Source organism: Neovison vison, chromosome X, assembly GCF_020171115.1.
Source record: "Neovison vison isolate M4711 chromosome X, ASM_NN_V1, whole genome shotgun sequence".
Classification (NCBI taxonomy): Eukaryota; Metazoa; Chordata; class Mammalia; order Carnivora; family Mustelidae; genus Neogale; species Neogale vison.
In genome coordinates this window covers 74,376,181-74,394,554 of record NC_058105.1, presented here as the reverse complement: position 1 = coordinate 74,394,554, position 18,374 = coordinate 74,376,181, and the positions used below count along the sequence as shown (strand labels likewise).

The 18,374-nt window shown below is 38.2% G+C and overlaps 1 protein-coding gene across 1 annotated transcript in view; it reads left to right on the top strand.

Moving 5' to 3' along the window:
* Window positions 1-18,374, top strand: part of AR (androgen receptor) — a 217,631-nt gene that overhangs the window by 172,136 nt on the left and 27,121 nt on the right. The window contains exon 3 of the mRNA XM_044234492.1: window positions 7,476-7,592. Within this exon, the coding sequence (XP_044090427.1) occupies window positions 7,476-7,592 (117 nt within the window). The remainder of the gene's footprint in view (window positions 1-7,475; window positions 7,593-18,374) is intronic.

Genomic DNA, 18,374 nt, shown 5'->3' with positions numbered 1-18,374 from the left:
ATGAAAATTTTTTCATGTGTCTGATAGCCATTTGTATGTCTTGATTAGAGAAGTGTCTGTTCATATCTTCTACCCATTTTTTGATATGTTTGCCTGTTTCGTGTGTGTTGAGTTTGAGGAGTTCATTATAGATCCTGGATATCAACCTTTTGTCTGTACTGTCATTTGCAAATATCTTCTCCCATTCCGTGGGTTGCCTCTTTGTTTTCTTGACTGTTTCCTTTGCTGTGCAGAAGCTTTTGATTTTGATGAAGTCCCAGAAGTTTATTTTCGCTTTTGTTTCCTTTGCCTTTGGAGACGTATCTTGAAAGAAGTTGCTGTGGCTGAAATCGAAGAGATTACTGCCTATGTTCTCCTCTAGGATTCTGATGGATTCCTGTCTCACGTTGAGGTCTTTTATCCATTTTGAGTTTATCTTTGTGTACGGTGTAAGAGAATGGTCGAGTTTCATTCTTCTACATATAGCTGTCCAGTTTTCCCAGCACCATTTATTGAAGAGACTGTCTTTTTTCCACTGTATATTTTTGTCCTGTTTTGTCGAAGATTAATTGACCATAGAGTTGAGGGTCCATATCTGGGCTCTCTACTCTGTTCCACTGTTCTATGCGTCTGTTTTTATGCCAGTATCATGCTGTCTTGGTGATCACAGCTTTGTAATAAAGCTTGAAATCAGGGAAGGTGATGCCGCCAGCTTTATTTTTGTTTTTCAACATTTCCTTAGCGATTCGGGGTCTCTTCTGATTCCATACAAATTTTGGGATTATTTGCTCCAGCTCTTTGAAGAATGCCAGTGGAATTTTGATCGGAATGGCATTAAAAGTATAGATTGCTCTAGGCAGTATAGACATTTTAACAATGTTTATTCTTCCGATCCAAGAGCATGGAATGGTCTTCCATCTATTTGTGTCTTCTTCAATTTCTTTCATGAGTGTTCTGTAGTTCCTCGAGTACAGATCCTTTACCTCTTTGGTTAGGTTTATTCCCAGGAATCTTATGGTTCTTGGTGCTATAGTAAATGGAATCGATTCTCTAATTCCCTTTCTGTATTTTCATTGTTAGTGTATAAGAAAGCCACTGATTTCTGCACATTGACTTTGTATCCTGCCATGTTGCTGAATTGCTGTATGAGTTCTAGTAGTTTGGGGGTGGATTCTTTTGGGTTTTCCATATAAAGAATCATGTCATCTGCGAAGAGAGAGAGTTTGACTTCTTCATTGCCAATTTGGATACCTTTTATTTCTCTCTGTTGTCTGATTGCTGTTGCTAGGACTTCTAATACTATGTTGAACAAGAGTGGTGAAAGTGGACATCCTTGTCTTGTTCCTGATCTCAACGGGAAGGCTGCAAGCTTTTTCCCATTGAGGATGATATTTGCTGTGGGTCTTTCATAGATAGATTTGATGAGGTTCAGGAATGTTCCCTCTATCCCTATACTTTGAAGCGTTTAATCAGGAACGGATGCTGGATTTTGTCAAATGCTTTTTCTGTATCAATTGAGAGGACCATGTGGTTCTTCTCTCTTCTCATATTAATTTGTTGTATCACATTTATTGATTTGAAAATGTTGAACCATCCTTGTAGCCCAGGGATGAATCCCACCTGATCATGGTGGATAATCTTTTTAATGTGCTGTTGGATCCTGTTGGCTAGGATCTTGTTGAGAATCTTAGCGTCCATATTCATCAGTGATATTGGTCTGAAATTCTCCTTTTTGGTAGGGTCTTTGCCTGGTTTGGGGATCAGGGTAATGCTGGCTTCATAGAAAGAGTCTGGAAGTTTTTCTTCTGCTTCAAGTTTTTGAAACTGCTTCAGGAGAATAGGTGTTATATCTTCTTTGAAGGTTTGGTAGAATTCCCCAGGAAATCCATCAGGTCCTGGGCTCTTGTTTTTTGGGAGGTTTTTGATCACTGCTTCAATCTCGTTCTTAGATATCGGTTTATTCAGGTTGTCGATTTCTTCCTGGTTCAATGTTGGTAGTTTATATTTTTCCAGGAATGCATCCATTTCATCTAGGTTGCTAAGCTTATCGGCATATAACTGTTGATAATAACTTCTGATGATTGTTTCTACTTCCTTGGTGTTAGTTGTGATCTCTCCCTTTTCATTCATAATTTTATGAATTTGACCAAATACCTTTTAAAATTCTTTCCAATCTGTGAGAATCATAGCCTTATGGACAATGATTTTGAACAAACTAACAGTGTGATGCTGGGCAGGTCAATTTCATCTTAGCATCATTTTATTCACTTATATAATGGGGTATACGATAATCCCTATTATACTACTTTGTACAAGATAGTTATTAACTTTTGTGAGTGAATCAAATGGGAGACATTCTTATGTTATTATATTTCATAATATGTTTTAATTTATTGTTACTATATGTTATTAGATGTTTTATAGTTATATAAAGGTTATATAAAATATATATTATATATAAATTTATATATTTAATATATAGGAATTATATTTAATATATAGGAAATATAAATATATATTTATATATTTAATATATAATAAAAGGAAGACACAGCAACTTTTTGATTGTCCATTAAAAAATGAAGAATTATAAAAAATTTTAAAAATGAAGAATTATTAGAAAAAAGTAGCAAAATAAAAATCAAATATAGAAAAATTATATATAAAATATATAAAATTATATATATATATATAAGAAAAATTATATATAAAATATATAAATTTTTATATAATCAAATATAGAAAAATTATATATAAAATATATCTATATATATAATCAAGTATAGAAAAAATTGTATATAAAATATATAAATTTATATATAATAAAATGTAGAAAAAATTATATATAAAATATATAAATTCTATATATAGAGATATATAGATATATTTATATAAATTCTATATTAATATAGAAAAAATTATATATAACATATATAAATTTATATATAATTTTTTAAATTATATATAAAATATATAAATTTATATATAATTTTTTCTATATTTGATTTTTATTTTGCTACTTTTTTCTAATAATTCTTCATTTTTAAATTTTTTTATAATTCTTCATTTTTTTAATGGACAATCAAAAAAGTTGCTTTGTCTTCCTTTTCAATATATAAACTTAATTTTCCTATTTTTTTAAATTTTTATTTAATTTTAAAATTTTTTTTCAGTGTTCCAGAATTCATTGTTTATGCACCACATCCAATGCTCCATATATCTAAATTTCTTATTATATAAATACATGTACATATTTTATATATTTTTTATATAAAGATAAATATATATAATATTTATTATTATTATTATATTTTAATTCATTGTTATAATTAAGAACCCTGGTAACTTCAGCCGTACTGGTGAAGTAGAATAAATAGAAAAGAAATAATAGCAACTCAGTGGTTGTACACTGGTTCTGCTATCATTTGGGGGTTGGTAATTCAGGCAGGAGAAGTGGATTGAAAGCAACCTAAAGAGGGTGTTCCATTCCCTGTTTTTGTTCCTAATCCTGTTTTGTTCTATTCCCTGTTTTGTTCCTAAACTGCAGATGAGTCACAGTTCCATTTTTAGGAGATTCCTTTATATCCATCTTTGGGACCCTCACCCACATGTTAAGTGTCATTTAAAACTTTAAAGGCACTATTCTAGGGGGCCTGGGTGGCTCAGTCATTAAGTGTCTGCCTTCAGCTCAGGTCGTAATCCCAGGATCCTGGGATCCAGTCCCACACTGGGCTCCCTGCTCAGCAGGAAGCCTGCTTCTCCCTCTCCCACTCCCCTGCTTGTATTCCCTCTCTCACTGTCTTTATCTTTCTTTCAAATAAATAAATAAAATCTTTTTAGAAAGTAAGTAAAGGCACTATTCTACTTCAAAAGAAACACACACATCATATGTATGAATTTATATGACTTATTATGTTATATACTTTATGTGATCACACATACACACATATATAAAGATAATTTAAGAACCCTATTGTGGGGGTATGTACACCCACACCCATGTGCATTCACACATACATGAGTACACATACATGTGTATAAGCATGTATTTTATACATATGTTGCATATGGCTTGCAATAACAATGCCTCTCTAATACTGTTAAGTGCCTTGATTTTTGAAGGACTTTAGAAAACAAAGAGAAAAGACTGAATGCAGACATAAGAGGCAATGTTACAATAAGTTGCTATCGTAAAAGAAGAAAGTTGAGGGACAAGAGACCATTATTTTGGTTAATGTCTTGTTTATTGATAATACTTGTGACTTTTATATGAAAGACTCCACAAATATATCATGGATAAAATCCAGATATCATTTAAGGCTTTGATCTGGATATGGAATTGCTGAAGTGTGTTGTACAGCTGAAATTAATATAGCACTGTGTGTTAACTACACTGGAATTAAAGTAAATAAAAGACTCCTTGAGCTGGAAAAGATTTTAGTGATTTTTCCAGTTCAACCATTACATACTATCAGTGGAGCCCAGAGAGGATAAAGGACTTGTCTAAGGTCGTATAGTGAGTTAGTAATAAGACTGAACAAGGATTCCATCTTGTGACTTCCAGCCTAGTGCCCTCTCAGTTATATGGGACTTAAAGCTTTTTCTTCAGCAGATACTTTCCTCTGTATCCTCAACAGCTATTACAAGGTCTGGCCCATAATAAATGTTCAGTAAGTTAAATGTATTGGTTGCACTGGGCTTTGCACTTACTCCTGGGTAAATTGTAAAGGACATCTGCATTTTGGGTCACATTGTTTTAGGCCAGGAGACACTCTGGGACAAAGTATGGACTATAGCTAGGGAGATGAGCCAAATTGAAAAAAATATTTTCATACTTTTACCACTCATTCAGAGGGTGTTTACTTTTAGCAGCAGACTCTAGAACTCCTGTGGGTGCCCTAATCCAGTGGCTCTGCAACCATTCATTTACCAACTTGGGTTCATGAGCTGTTTTATTTTTCACCCCTGTGGAAGAAGGGATTCTTCAAAGGAGTATTCATAATGACCCGATTTTACTAATTAATGTGAAAACTAGATTTAAAGGTTGCAATAGCACCAAAATTGTGGGGATGTTCCTGTTCTAGAATACCCACAGCACTGGACATGAACCCACTGGAATTAGATATAGGGCCTCCCTTCTAGGAGTTGATACTCAAAGACTGAATGGCACTCATAGCGCCATCATTTCTGTGCATATGACAATCCTCAGTTTGTGTAAGGAAAAGGCTGTCAGTTGGGGAACCTGGGTGGCTCAGTTGGTTAAGTGTCCAACTCTTAATTTCAGCTCAGGTCTTGATCTCAAGGTCATGAGTTTGAGCCCCACATTGGACTCTGTGCTGGGTATGGAGCCTACTTTAAAAAAGACTGTTAGTAAATTATGTGTTGTGTTTATACCAAAAAAAAAAAAAAATCCAGTAGCATGGTGGAAAGAGTACTGGCTTGGAGGCCTTAGTTTTCTCATCTGTTAAGTAAAAGTAATGGTAGTAGTATCTACGTGTTAGTCATTTAAATAGAATAACTGTGGTTATTCATTTAAATAGCATATATAAACTTGCCAACACAGGCTTTGTTCGTAGTAGGTACCTATAAAATAGTAATATTATTCCTTCATTAACCTCCAATTGAGTGTTCTTCAAGCAAGTCACCTTCCCAGAACTCATCCTTGGGTTGTACTGGGGTGATTTTTAACAGCTCCTTCAAGTCCAGCATTTTGGAAACCTTTGACAAGGGAAGGGAATGAGAGAGGAAAGTGGGGGGAGAAAGGGAGGAAGGGAGGAAAGAAGGAAGAAAAACAAAAGTCTTTAAAAAAAAAAGGTCTTGCTGACCTGGCTACTACTGAATATCATGCATAAAATAACCTACTATAATACATGTGTTTTCTGTGCTCGGTCTGTACATTTTAGGCTGAAAAGGGAAAGAGGAGAAAAGCTATAGCTGAATTTATGTGTTTTTGTCCCTGCTATCAAATAGCAATTTATCTTCCCTACCACAAACATGCCTCCTCTGCCAAAAGAAACCTCCCTAAAATCCCAGTCTCTCCCATAAACTAAAGCACAGCAGTAAATAAGAGTGACTTGGATTTAAAAAAAAAAAAAAAAAAAAAAGGAAGGGGTGGAGTAAGGGGATTCACAAGCTCAGGCTGTCTAAAGGCTCCAAGCATGAGAAGTTCTGCATGTTTCAGAGCACCAGGGTATGTATCTTTGTCTATTTCTTTTGGTGACTGTGCCTACATATCTTTCTGTACCTCTTGTGTATTCATTCAGTGTTTGTTGAAGGCCTACTGTATGCCAGGCATCTGTTGGGAGCAAGGAGGTAAAATATTGAGTAAAATGTGTTTTTTAGTGGCCTCCATGTTTTTTCTTTGAGCAACTGTGATCCTGAGGATCTCTGGGTCTGAGCATGTGTGTATGTGTATGAGTATGATTTTGTGTATCTGTGACAACTCCAGATGTGCACAACAGAAATTGTTTTTCTTCTGCTGGCTTCAGAGGACTTCCTTTCACCTGTTGTGATTCACTTCACAAAGAGTGAGTTTCATCTCTGATTTTTATAACCCACAGGATCGGGGATATGATCACTATCAATTTAAAAACAATTAGAAGTCTCTTGGTGTTCTTACCTGCATTTTTACTATGAAAAATAAGCACTGTAATAGCTTAAGTATGATCCTTTGAATGATTACAGTTGTCAGGAGGTAGAAACATTGCCTAAATCCAAATTGCTGTGTCATGCTAAAAGAGTGATAATTTCTGTCATTGGTCACTTTTCCCATGGACACTCTTAGCTTTCTTTTTTATTTTTTGTCAGATTTTATTTATTTGTCAGAGAGAGAGGGAAAGTGGGATAGCAAGTGAACAAACAAGGAGATGGGCAGAGGGAGAAGCAGGCTCCCCACCAAGTGGGGAGCCCGATGTGAGGCTTGATCTCAGGACCCTGGGATCATGCCCTAGCCAAAGGAAGACACTTAACTGAGCCACCCAGGATCCCCATTCTTAGCTTTTAGTAAAGGTAGAACATCTTATTTCTATAAACCTTGTCATAGTCCTTGTCATAAAGTATAGCAAGACCTCAATTGTTCAACCTTATAAAAACACCTATGAGGGGTGCCTGGGTGGCTCAGTGGGTTAAAGCCTCTGCCTTTGGCTCAGGTCATGATCCCAGGATCCTGGGATCAAGCCCCACATCAGGCTCTCTGCCCAGCAGGGAGCCTGCTTCCTTTCCTCTCTCTCTGCCTACCTCTTTGCCTACTTGTGATCTCTGCCAAATAAATAAATAAAATCTTTAAAAAAAAAAACACCTATGAAAACCAAACAATATAGCATATAAGTAAACCAGGCTGAGTGATTCTGTGTGATCAAATTGTTTAGGGCTATTCTCTGTCCACTTCTCTCATCCGGCAGGATGTATCCTTATGCAATTTCTGCCTAGAAATACTAAAGGAGAGAGACTCTGGAAATGCATTAATGGGGCATCTACTGTTCTGTTTGTTCTCCCAGGTAAACAGAAGTACCTGTGTGCCAGCAGAAACGATTGCACCATTGATAAATTTCGAAGGAAAAATTGCCCATCTTGTCGCCTCCGGAAATGCTATGAAGCAGGGATGACTCTGGGAGGTATGATACTTTTCTTATTTTTTTCATTTTCTCCCTCTCCCTCCCTCATCCTCTGATTGTCTCTTTAAACCAGACTTTCCTCTTGTGGTGCTTCTGAGATGGCCAGCTGTGCTCTAGACAGAAACTCACTCCTTCATACCCAACATGGACATCAGCCAGCTAATGCCTTTCTTTATCCTTAACCATGTCACATCCCACTCTGGGGCTCAACACTGGAGCAGGAGGTGTGATGCAGGGATCAGGACCCATCAGGGGGTGAGTGAGTATGGAGATGATTATGAAGGATTCCCCAGGGGACACGGTTATACTGGCCTTATGTTGTTGAATGATGACCAGGATGAAAGAATTACAGAATCCAGAGTAATCACAGGTGCAAAATGACTCAGGCACAGACTGGACCTGAACACCCAGGAATATCCTTAGTTAACTACCCCTATATTGTAGGGCTGGCCACCTGGAATGAAAAGCTGCTTCTCTTTGGCACCTATGACTAGGATGTCAAGCAGAACCAGTTTCCTATCCCATATTTCCCAGGGTTGAGCAGGCCTTTTAATCATTTCCCTTTCTTTGCAAATCTGTTGATAACTTCCAACATTTTTTTTTTCATAACACAGTGGCTTGACAGAAGGAAGATACAGCTTTTTCAAGGGCAGCCATTCATCCTAAGGCTCTCTGTCCCCTAGCCTGTGTCTACTGTGAGCACTGTCAGGAATCCAGAAAGGCTTGGCTTTCCTTCCATTTTTCCCCCTCCAAATTTTGCATTTCTTCGTGTTTACATCTGTGCAGTGGCAGGGTACTCCCTGCTGCCCGCTGCTTCTAAAAAGAAGCACATTTCCTGAGAAAAGCGAGCTTATTAGCCTACTTTGATTTGGAAATGGAACTCTGAAGAAAAGCAAGCTCTCTTCTGAATGCCTGAAACAATAGTCTCCTACCTGAATATTCATTATCAGCCTGGAAAACCCAAGTTCCTGGAATCCTGCCTTTTTCCCTGCCCCTCTCAAGGCTAATTTAGAGCACTTGTCCATCTCTGGCTTTCTGCAAGGTGCTCAATACCTTGTCTGCCTATGTACATGTTTATAGAAACCAACTTGTTTTCTATGTGTGGGTCTTCATGTTGATAACTGTATCTTCCCCTCCTTACAGAGCAATAATAGCCTTTAAACGGACCAAAGTACTACAAATGAATGGACTCAGGTTCAGTTTGAGACAGTTGCAACAGAACCATGTCAAGTAGTGTCTAGTACCCCCAGACATCACAGGCAGATGCTCTGTGAGTAGTTTTCCAGGCAGCCACATTAAATGAGACTCAAATATCAGAGAAAGACTAATCTTGTTCTTATTTTTTTGGCATACTCTAGAGAAATCTTACAATTGTGGTCTGTAGTGGGGAGAAAGAAGCAGGACTGGGATAGGGAAGTGCAGAAGGAAAGTCAGGAAAGGTAACAAAAGGGGACTGGATATGAAGAAGTTTTCTTCATATGAATGTTGCAACCCTACAGTGAGAGTTCTGATACACTCAGCTCTCAGTTATTTAGCTCTCTGTGAATTGTGTGTAAGAGATGGGGCTCCCAGGTAGAGACCCCCCTCAGTTTTTCATCTGCTGATATGAATTGTAAGCCTGCTTTGACACAGGTGAAGTTTAATTATAACCAAAGATCTCTGAAAATTTGGGTCCAAATCTTAAAATAAAGGGAAATCCTTTCTTTTTTTTAAGATTTTATTTATTTATTTGACAGAGAGAGATCACAAGTAGGCAGAGAGGCAGGCAGAGAGAGAGAGGAGGAAGCAGGCTCCCTGCTGAGCGGAGAGCCCGATGCGGGACTCGATCCCAGGACCCTGAGACCATGACCTGAGCCAAAGGCAGTGGCTTAACCCACTGAGCCACCCAGGCGCCCCTGGGTCCAAATCTTAAAATTAGTTTCGTGTTTCAGCCAACATCTCTCAGTATAAAACAGTCTGTAACATGATTATAGTGAAACCCTTTCAAAAAAGAGTAATTTCACTACTCCATATATCAGTGAGGCATAAATCTGTAAATTAATTTCACGAAAAGAGTGGTATACTAAATTTTCAAATTGATTTATTAGATAGAGTGCTCAAATTTGAATGGACTTGGTCAACATAATGAAAAGAAGGTAATGCTGTGAATGGCTTTCACTTCAGTTTCATTTCTATGACAGTTATTGAGTGTCTATTGTATACAATGGCACCATACTAGGCAATAGAACTCAGGCTGGCAAACTTGAAGAAATGTCTACAAGATACAAGGTTTCTTGATATTGTGTATGTGGTCTTGCCTTTGGAGTCAAGCAGACCTTAATTAACTTCCCAGCTCCATTATTTACTGTGCCCCCTCTAGTCCTCAATTTCGCAAAGTCTGCAATTTAGTGATAGCACTCTGTGATATGAATGTGATGAGCATGAACATCGTTGCTAAACTACAAAGTGCTAGACAAATGTGAAGGCTTACTGTGACAGTGAGGTCCCTAGTAATTTAGATGGTAAGCACTTCCTAGTTGGCTTTTACCTTGAGTTACTCGGCATGCCCTATAATATGTAATAATTCCAACAGGCAGAGAGAACATCACCAGAAATCACACTTGATCACCTCAAACTAAACTAAAAGTACCATCAAAATCCTGTTTGAAAGCTGATTCTAGTAGTTAAGGGAGTCATATATTATATTCAAATATCATGTCATTAACATCCCAGGTGTTTACCCACTTAAACACCATTGTTTGAAAAGGATAACTTTCCATTTTGCTAAACTTATCTCCACACTGTCTGATTCTCTGCTGCAAACCCAGCAAAGTGGTTAACTTGCAAATTTGATGTTTACCACACCTTTACTCAAAACAATGGGAAGAAGAATGAAAACATAAATATAGAGTGGCCCTTCTAAATACTTTGGCAATAGACTTCCCTTTTCATGAGATTTGGGCTTAGCATAGACATTCTGATCACACTGAAGGAGAATTCATATAATTTTCTTTTATTCTTCCCATCACTCAACTCAAAATGGTATAATACATTCTAAAATGGCAACTAGGAATGTGGCCTTAAGCAAGTCCCTTTTCCCCTCTGAGGCTGTTTTACCATCATGAAATTGGGATAATGCAATTTACCAAGGACCTTTCTGGCACTATCATTTTGTGATTCTGGGTGTAAAGTCACAGAAAAAGCATATCAGTCTTTCTTTGGATTAGGTAGCCATCCACTGCCCTCAGAAGTACAGACAGTCTAGATTTGATTATTTTGACTTGCATAATAGTTTTAGCTACTACAGGTTACTTACACAGGTAAGATATATTACTTGTCTCAAAGTAGACCAGATATACAAATTATTGAGGGAGTGGAGGGCAGAAGGGTTATCCTTATATCTTAAAGAAGCTGGCACTCTGTAGCTGATGCTTGCTTAGTGCTAAGGCCTCATGGTTTCTAACTGGCTTTCTCTGTAGTGTTCCATCTACTATTTGGTGATGGGCTCTCCTTAACTCAGAGATATTTAAAACACATAGCATTTTCCTTTCTACTTCTAGGCATATGTACAGGTTCATTGCTGCTTTTCCTAACAGGTCTTGGTGTATCTTGGTATTTCCAAGGGTGGCTGGGTTCTCTGGGTGGATCCCTTAAAGACTACTTTCAGGCTATTAACAGCCCATTCACCACAAGGGTAGGACTTTCTTTGTACCTGGCTCATTTCTGGCTGCTTTTGAAAAGCCAGACATTGCTAATTGCTTCAAGAATCTAAACCTCTTGCCTACTTTTAATGTAAGAAAATACTTACAAATATAAATGTCCAGAAAAGGACCTTCCCTCTAGTGAATTAACTGTGGATTTTTCACAGCTCATAGTTAGAATAAGTGCACAACCCTCTTTCACTATTCTCTGTACTTCCCAAGGATATACTTCCAGTTTCCAAGATGTAATGAGGAAAAAAGAATTGCTCTGACCTGCCATCTTCTCTCCTAACTCTTCTTTCCTTCTTACTTACCCTCCTATTCCTTCCCAAACATTTATTTTTTTTTTTCATTTTGCAACTCTTGAGTTCTCAGTTTTTAATAAAGGACATTAGCCCCTACTTTTACTCCTTCCTGTCTTGGACCCTGGAGATGGTAAGCCCTTCAGGAATTTCATGTAGCAGCCAAACCCCGGAAGAGGAAAAGAAACCTGGAACATGTGAGAATCTATAAACTGTTCAGTGTTTTCTTCAGGGGTTGCTTGAGAAGTATCTTTCCTATTAGAAGACTGAAGTTTACATGTGAGACTCAAAACTATTAACAGATCTGCAGGTTTTAATAACCTCCAGGATTCTCTAGTTGGGAGGATGGCTCAGGGAGCCCATGGCCTTGATCTGATGCCATCATGGATGTTATGGTTTGTTATGTGGTTTCCAGGTTGAAGACAGTCTTGAGGCCATCTCTTTCATAATTCTGCATACTCAAGAGCAGCCCTGCATTGGTATTTCTGGATTACATATCCACACATGTCCAGATGCAAGAGTGATTCCAACACTGAAACACTATTCACAGCTTGGTTCCTCAGGAGACAAGTTTCACAACATGTATCCATCCATCTATATATCTATTCATCCTTCCATCCAGCCAACTAGCTAGTCCTTTTATCGTTCCATCCATTCATTCATCCATTTATCCATTTGAAAAATATTTATTTATTGAGTATGAACAATGTGCCAGACTCTAAGGTAGGCATGTTGGGGATGCAGAGATGATTAAGATAAAATCCCTGGCCTCAAAAAGTTAAATAGGAGACAGAGAGTGATAATGAATACATCTCAACCTTAAAGGATGAAAAGGAAATGCCTGGGAAGAAACTGAATGAGATAGAAGGGAAGGGGCATTCAAGGCAAAAGGCACAGTTTGAATAAAGGCACAGAAACATAAGAAAGAAATGTAGTGAGGGTTTTAGGAAGAGCAAGTCATTTAATATGACAAGATCTGGGGAAATGGGGAAGGTAAGGTAAAACCACATTAAAAATGGACTTAGTTATTATGCTAAAACTTTTGGATTTCAGGCAGCTGAAGATCTGTGACATGGGATAGACACATTCACATATCATTTTGTGTGTTCCTACATTTGTTTCTTTAATACAATTACTGGCAGCATTAGTGTGATATAGGTGAGGACCTACACTTTAGAAAAATATGTAATGGGCCAGGGAGAGAGAGAGAGAAAGTCTACACCAAATTTTGCTTCACACCTAGGATTGCAGCCTTAGTTCCTGAGGTTAGTTGCCTCCATTTGGGTTGATACCAGAAGTACTGACCATGTGCAAGGGTTCTTCCTTTATACAGACTTCTTGCCTTGGTCTAGGCTAGTATTTCCTGACATGGATTCTGAAAAACTTAGTTTCACGACATGGTCCATGAAAAATGATTTTTAAGGTCAAATAATTTATGCAAAGCTGCATATTATGGTCCTGCTCAGGGAGACTTACAGTACTTGTTAGTATAACACAGACTTTGGCAAACACTGTGGTAAAGTAGCCCGAGGAGCTTGGTAATTCATGATTCCTAGATTTAATTCAACCACAGAAACAATTTTTTATAAAACACTTGTTAATATCCTACAAAACCACTATTTTCTGGAATGCACTTTGGAAAACTTGGGTACAGATAAAGACTGTCCTATAGGCAGACGATACCCCTAGCCCAGTTCTTTCATTTTGTAGATGTGTATACCATTGCTCACCAGGAGACTCATTCAAGAATGCCTTTGTGACCAAAAGTAGACCATCCTCACCACATCTCAAGAGGATGCACTGGAGAACATCAAAACCTCTAAAGTAAACCATGTCTGTTATATTATTGTGATACACAAATGTCAGCATGTAATCCAGGCCAAAGTAGCACCATTGTCAAAGTCATCTAATGGCCACAGGTACAGATTTCAGACACAAGAAAGATGCTAGACCAGCTATCTTCAACAAATATAATGACTTCCAGCATTGCACATAATGATCACTAAATGTTTGTAATACCCAGATATTATTCCCTAAATGTTTAATGATAATCCTTTTGTGTGAACTCTCTAAATAGCCTTTCAAGATCTACCCTGACCTTCTTTGCTAAAGTAGGAGGCCTATAAAGCATAGATTTGCAGACTTTGGGTTCCACTTCCCATCCAGTGATTGGGTCCCACTTCCCACCCTACCTCCTATTCAGCAGGCAGCAGAGCATCATAAAGAATCAATAATGTGGAACTCAGTTACTGAGATTTTCTCACTTCTCCTTTGACTCTAATCAGAGCCCTAAAAGTCTTCAGGTTGGAGATACAAGTGGTAAGTCTCAATTCTAAGAAGTATGCTACTCCCACACACAACTCAGATACCTGAGTGCTCCTACAGATGGGCATAACTGAGAAGCAGAATTGCCCTATGAACTTTGATATCAATATACACAGGATGTGACTCAGCATTTACAATCTGTTTCTCTTTGTGTGTGTGTGTGTTTGTTTTAAGAGGTCCTATGATATAGTAGAAATTGTGTAAGGCACTCAGATACAGACAGGTGTCATTTCTAGTCCTGGCTCTGCCACTTACTATCTTAATGATCTTAGACAAATCATTAGATATTGAGCCTAAGTTTATCCAACTATACTATGGGAATAATAAAATCTTCCTTACAGAACTGTAAGTTTGTAAAGAAACTGGTACATAGTGGACACACAAAATATATCACTGTACCCTCTAGTGCTGTTTTGGATGAGAACTGGCCTGTGTGCTCCCAGTCACCACTGCTATTACGATGTAGCTTTTAGTACTGGTTCCTTGGTTCTCTGGTCTCTGTATCACCTTTGAATCAACTCCTGAAATCTGTTCTTCCTGGTCTAGATCACCATACTCCAGTTGCTTGCATACAAATTTTGTGACACTTTGGATGGAAAAGGGTATGCTTCTCTCTAATTATAGTTCTCAAGCAAACTTGCATGTGGAGAACCAGAGACTGTGTCTCACAATTCCTTCAAACCAATTTGGGACAGCACATATATGTTGTAGTCTGTCTTTGAATCTTTGCTTTTAGAGAACTATGGTAGAAGCAAATAATTTTTTCAAGTCATCAAAATTAATGATACCCCATATCTGGTACTTGAATGAGTATCTTACTTGTAAAATTTCCACTTAAAATCCTTGAGTTTTTAAAGTGTAATAAGAGCAGAAAGATTTTATTGTTGTTTACTTTTTGCTGTAAGTGCTCTAAAATCCCTCAGTTGCTCTTGAGAGAGTAAAGTGATGTCATAGGCAATATTTTTCTAAGGCAGTAGGCAGAAAGCTAAGAGTACACAGAACATAATAGGTCATATATACAAAGACAAGTATTTTCTAAATATAACAATTCAGAAACAAATTATTTGAAATAGCATAACTGCTTATTTGGAAATATTTAACTTTTGATTTAAAAAGATAGCCACCTGCTTTTACGAATTGTAGGACGTAGTCCTTATCACAAAAGCATTTAAAATATGTTCTTATAGAACTGAACTTATACATAGACAATTTACCTGATCAAGATGCTTTTTTAGAGAATTTTGCCCATCTTTTAGGATCATGTTTGTATGAAGTAGAACTAAGGAGAAAAGTACATGGCCACCCAGAAAGGAGTAGAGCCTTCAGATTGTCTTTTATTGATAATGTTTCCATGACAACAGGTATCTAGGAAGTAAATAAAATGGCATCACTATCCTGGGTCACCTTTTTAAAAATAAAGTTCCACTTTCCTCGACTTAGTAAATCCTGGCTACGTACACTTTTTAGATCTCTTAAGTCAGGCATTAGAAATGGGTTTCTTTCCCTGGCTTGGTTCTGTGGCTGAAGTGAAAATTGATTGTTGAGGGACATTTCAGCCTTCTAGCAGTCAGCAATTAAAAACTGTAAGCACAAATCCTGAAGAAATCACCTGCAGAAAACTTGGACTGGAATTTAGAACTAAGAAGAAAATCTGGATCTTGACCAAGATAAAAAGGTCACCAGCCCAGGCCTGCACAGGGTGGTGTGTCATGTTGGCCACAATGAAACTGAAAGAGACTGAGGACTCTCCCCAGGGTGGAAAATGAGGCATAGAAGCTTTGATTAGTGAGCTGTTAGGCACAGAAACATTAATTTTGAAGCATTCCCATCTCCAAGCTGAGTAATAATGCTTTTAATATTATGGGATTGTTTGGCTGCTGCAAGAAATTCAGAAGACCAAATAGGGAGGCTTTGTTGGGCTCTGAGTAGCTATAATGAGGCTGTTAAATTCTGCCTCCTTCTTTTCCTCCAGATCCTCCACCCCCACTGACTAATTATTGCCCACTGTGCACAAAGAGGCACACACAAACACATATATAGGCTTCTTAGTATATGTGTCATTAAGGCAGAAAAGAAAGGGGGGAGAAAACAAATATAAGTAAAGAATTTTCCATTTCCCCCCCTTGCCTGACTTAACAGGTAGGTAGGAAAAGAGAAAAGAGCCCCAGACTAAAATGGCAGCCACCCCCTTGCCCCAATTTTGCATGCTGCCGCTAAAATCAGAGGACCTTGCTTAGGAAACTGATTATGGGGACTTATACATGCAAGCCCACCTTTAGGTTTCTACATTCAACAGTGTCTCCCTATTTTCATATTAGAAAAATTCAGGGTTGGCAGTTTCAAGCATCTCAAAACAACCAGACACTGAAGAAAGGCTGACCTGCTTCATTCCAGAATGAGGGTTCTAGAGGGTTCTAGTGGATAACTTGGTAACACCTGGAATCTAGAGTTTAAGGCCTTAGATGTTTGCTCCTCAATTCAGATTCCAGTTTTGGGTCTGGGGGTTACTTTCTTAGTTAACGACTCCCTGAAATGGGACTGATCATTTCCCTACCTGACAGGATGTTGTGAGGACTAGCTCTAGAAGTAGTATCAATTACCATTCATGTAGTAGTATCAGGATTGTTTATTTCTGTACTATGACTTGGCATTAGCAGAGTGCTTTTTTATTATTCTTGATTGTATGTGATAGCACTCAGGTGGATGGATGCAGTGAAGCTCTGGTTTGGTTGTTTGCTTTCCACAGCATGCTGCCAGGAAGAAGCTTTGCTGTGGGGACTCAAGGTGCTACCTAGAACAAGAAACCACTGTGCCTACCTGAGGCTCCTGTGGCCATTTTTACTTGGTCATTATTCAGATCATGAGTTTCCCCTCACCTCTGTTCTGCTGGACCACTGCCAAGCACTTTTATTTTAACCTCAGGCCCCATCACAGAGATGAAGGCAGTAGCTGATCCACGTAAGTTTAGTAAACAAGGACCAGATTTCTGCTTCTTCTGCAGGAGCAGCCCTAAGAAGCCAGCTGGCCCCTCTCTCTAAACAGATCAGGGAACTAGAGTCAGTTATTTTCTCCTTATTCCCAAAGTCAAGGTGATTCTGTTTTCAGAAGCACATACTCTTAACCCTTTCATGAAGAGGGAGGAAGGAAAAATCTAAAAACCGTGCTCCCTTCTCTTATTTCCTACTGAACTACAGATGAAGGACAAAAGTGGATCAGACTCAACCCCTTACTTCTAGCCTTAGTGTCCCCACAATAACCCCAGTATTCATTCACACCATTCACTTGCCTCTTCATCAGGTGTGAGGTTTTGTTCTTTTCTCCAGCCAGTGTCAAACTTTACATTATTCTGAGAGAAGAGGCACTTAGAGTTTGTAATGTCCTGCTATTCTGTCTCTGCCCCCAAAGCTCCATATTGGAAGAAGTTTCCTTCTGGTGGATGTGGAGTCTGTGAGACTAGGGGCAGATAAACATGAGAGTGAGAGCATTCTTTCTGCCTTGCCTGGGGCTTGTATTTTCCACCCTTTCCTTCTCCGGTCTCCACCTACACACACACACACACACACACACACACACACACACAAACACACACATACACACACATACACACACTCTCTCTCTCTCATTTTCTCTGTCTCTCAATGCCTCCCTCTCTCCTCCATCCTCTCTCCCTCCCTCCTCTCTCAATCTCTCTCTCTCCTTTCTCCCTCCCTCCTCCTTTTCTCCTTCCCCTGACTCAGCAACATTCTGGAGAAAAGCCAAGGAAGGACTTTAGGAGGGAGGGGAATTTCCCACTCCTTTGGACAGAATTTTAATCTCCAGTCCAAGGAGAGGTTCCCTAATGTGGACTGAAAGGCTAATGTAGTTTATTTTTTAACTGCTTTCAGTTTGTTTGAACATTGCATATTTCTGCTAGTGTATTTTGCCTAATAAAATCATTAATATATCAATGGTATTTTCTTATTTACAACAGACTGACAATTGAATTAATGCTGTTAACTTTGGGCCTTTTTTTACTTTTCTCTTTTTCTTTCTTTTTTTTTTTTTTTTTTCCCCTCTCGTTTGCTTTCCAGGTCATGCTGACCTGTTCAGCCTGGACTGTTTCACATTTGTTTTTAATGTCAGTTTAAATGTAATTGTAAAAGCATGTATGCTCTAAATTCATGTAGTTACTTTTTCCAGTGGAAAAGCCTGGTATGCAAAAGCATTTCTAGGCTCTATAATTTCACATGAGCAGATTTTTGGGAATGACTCTGTGCCCCTCACCCAGGATGGCATCTGGACAGTGACTCCCTTTCTTCTGGCTCACTCGTGAGAAAAAGTCTTGGAAATAGTTTCTGCCAGATCCTGTGCTTTGGCAAGTCTGTGCAGGATTGCATATCATTCTATTATTAATTACATTTACTCCTCCATGAACTAAAAACCATTAGACTAAATAGTCCAAAATAAACCTTGAAAGATAAAATTTGATACTCCTT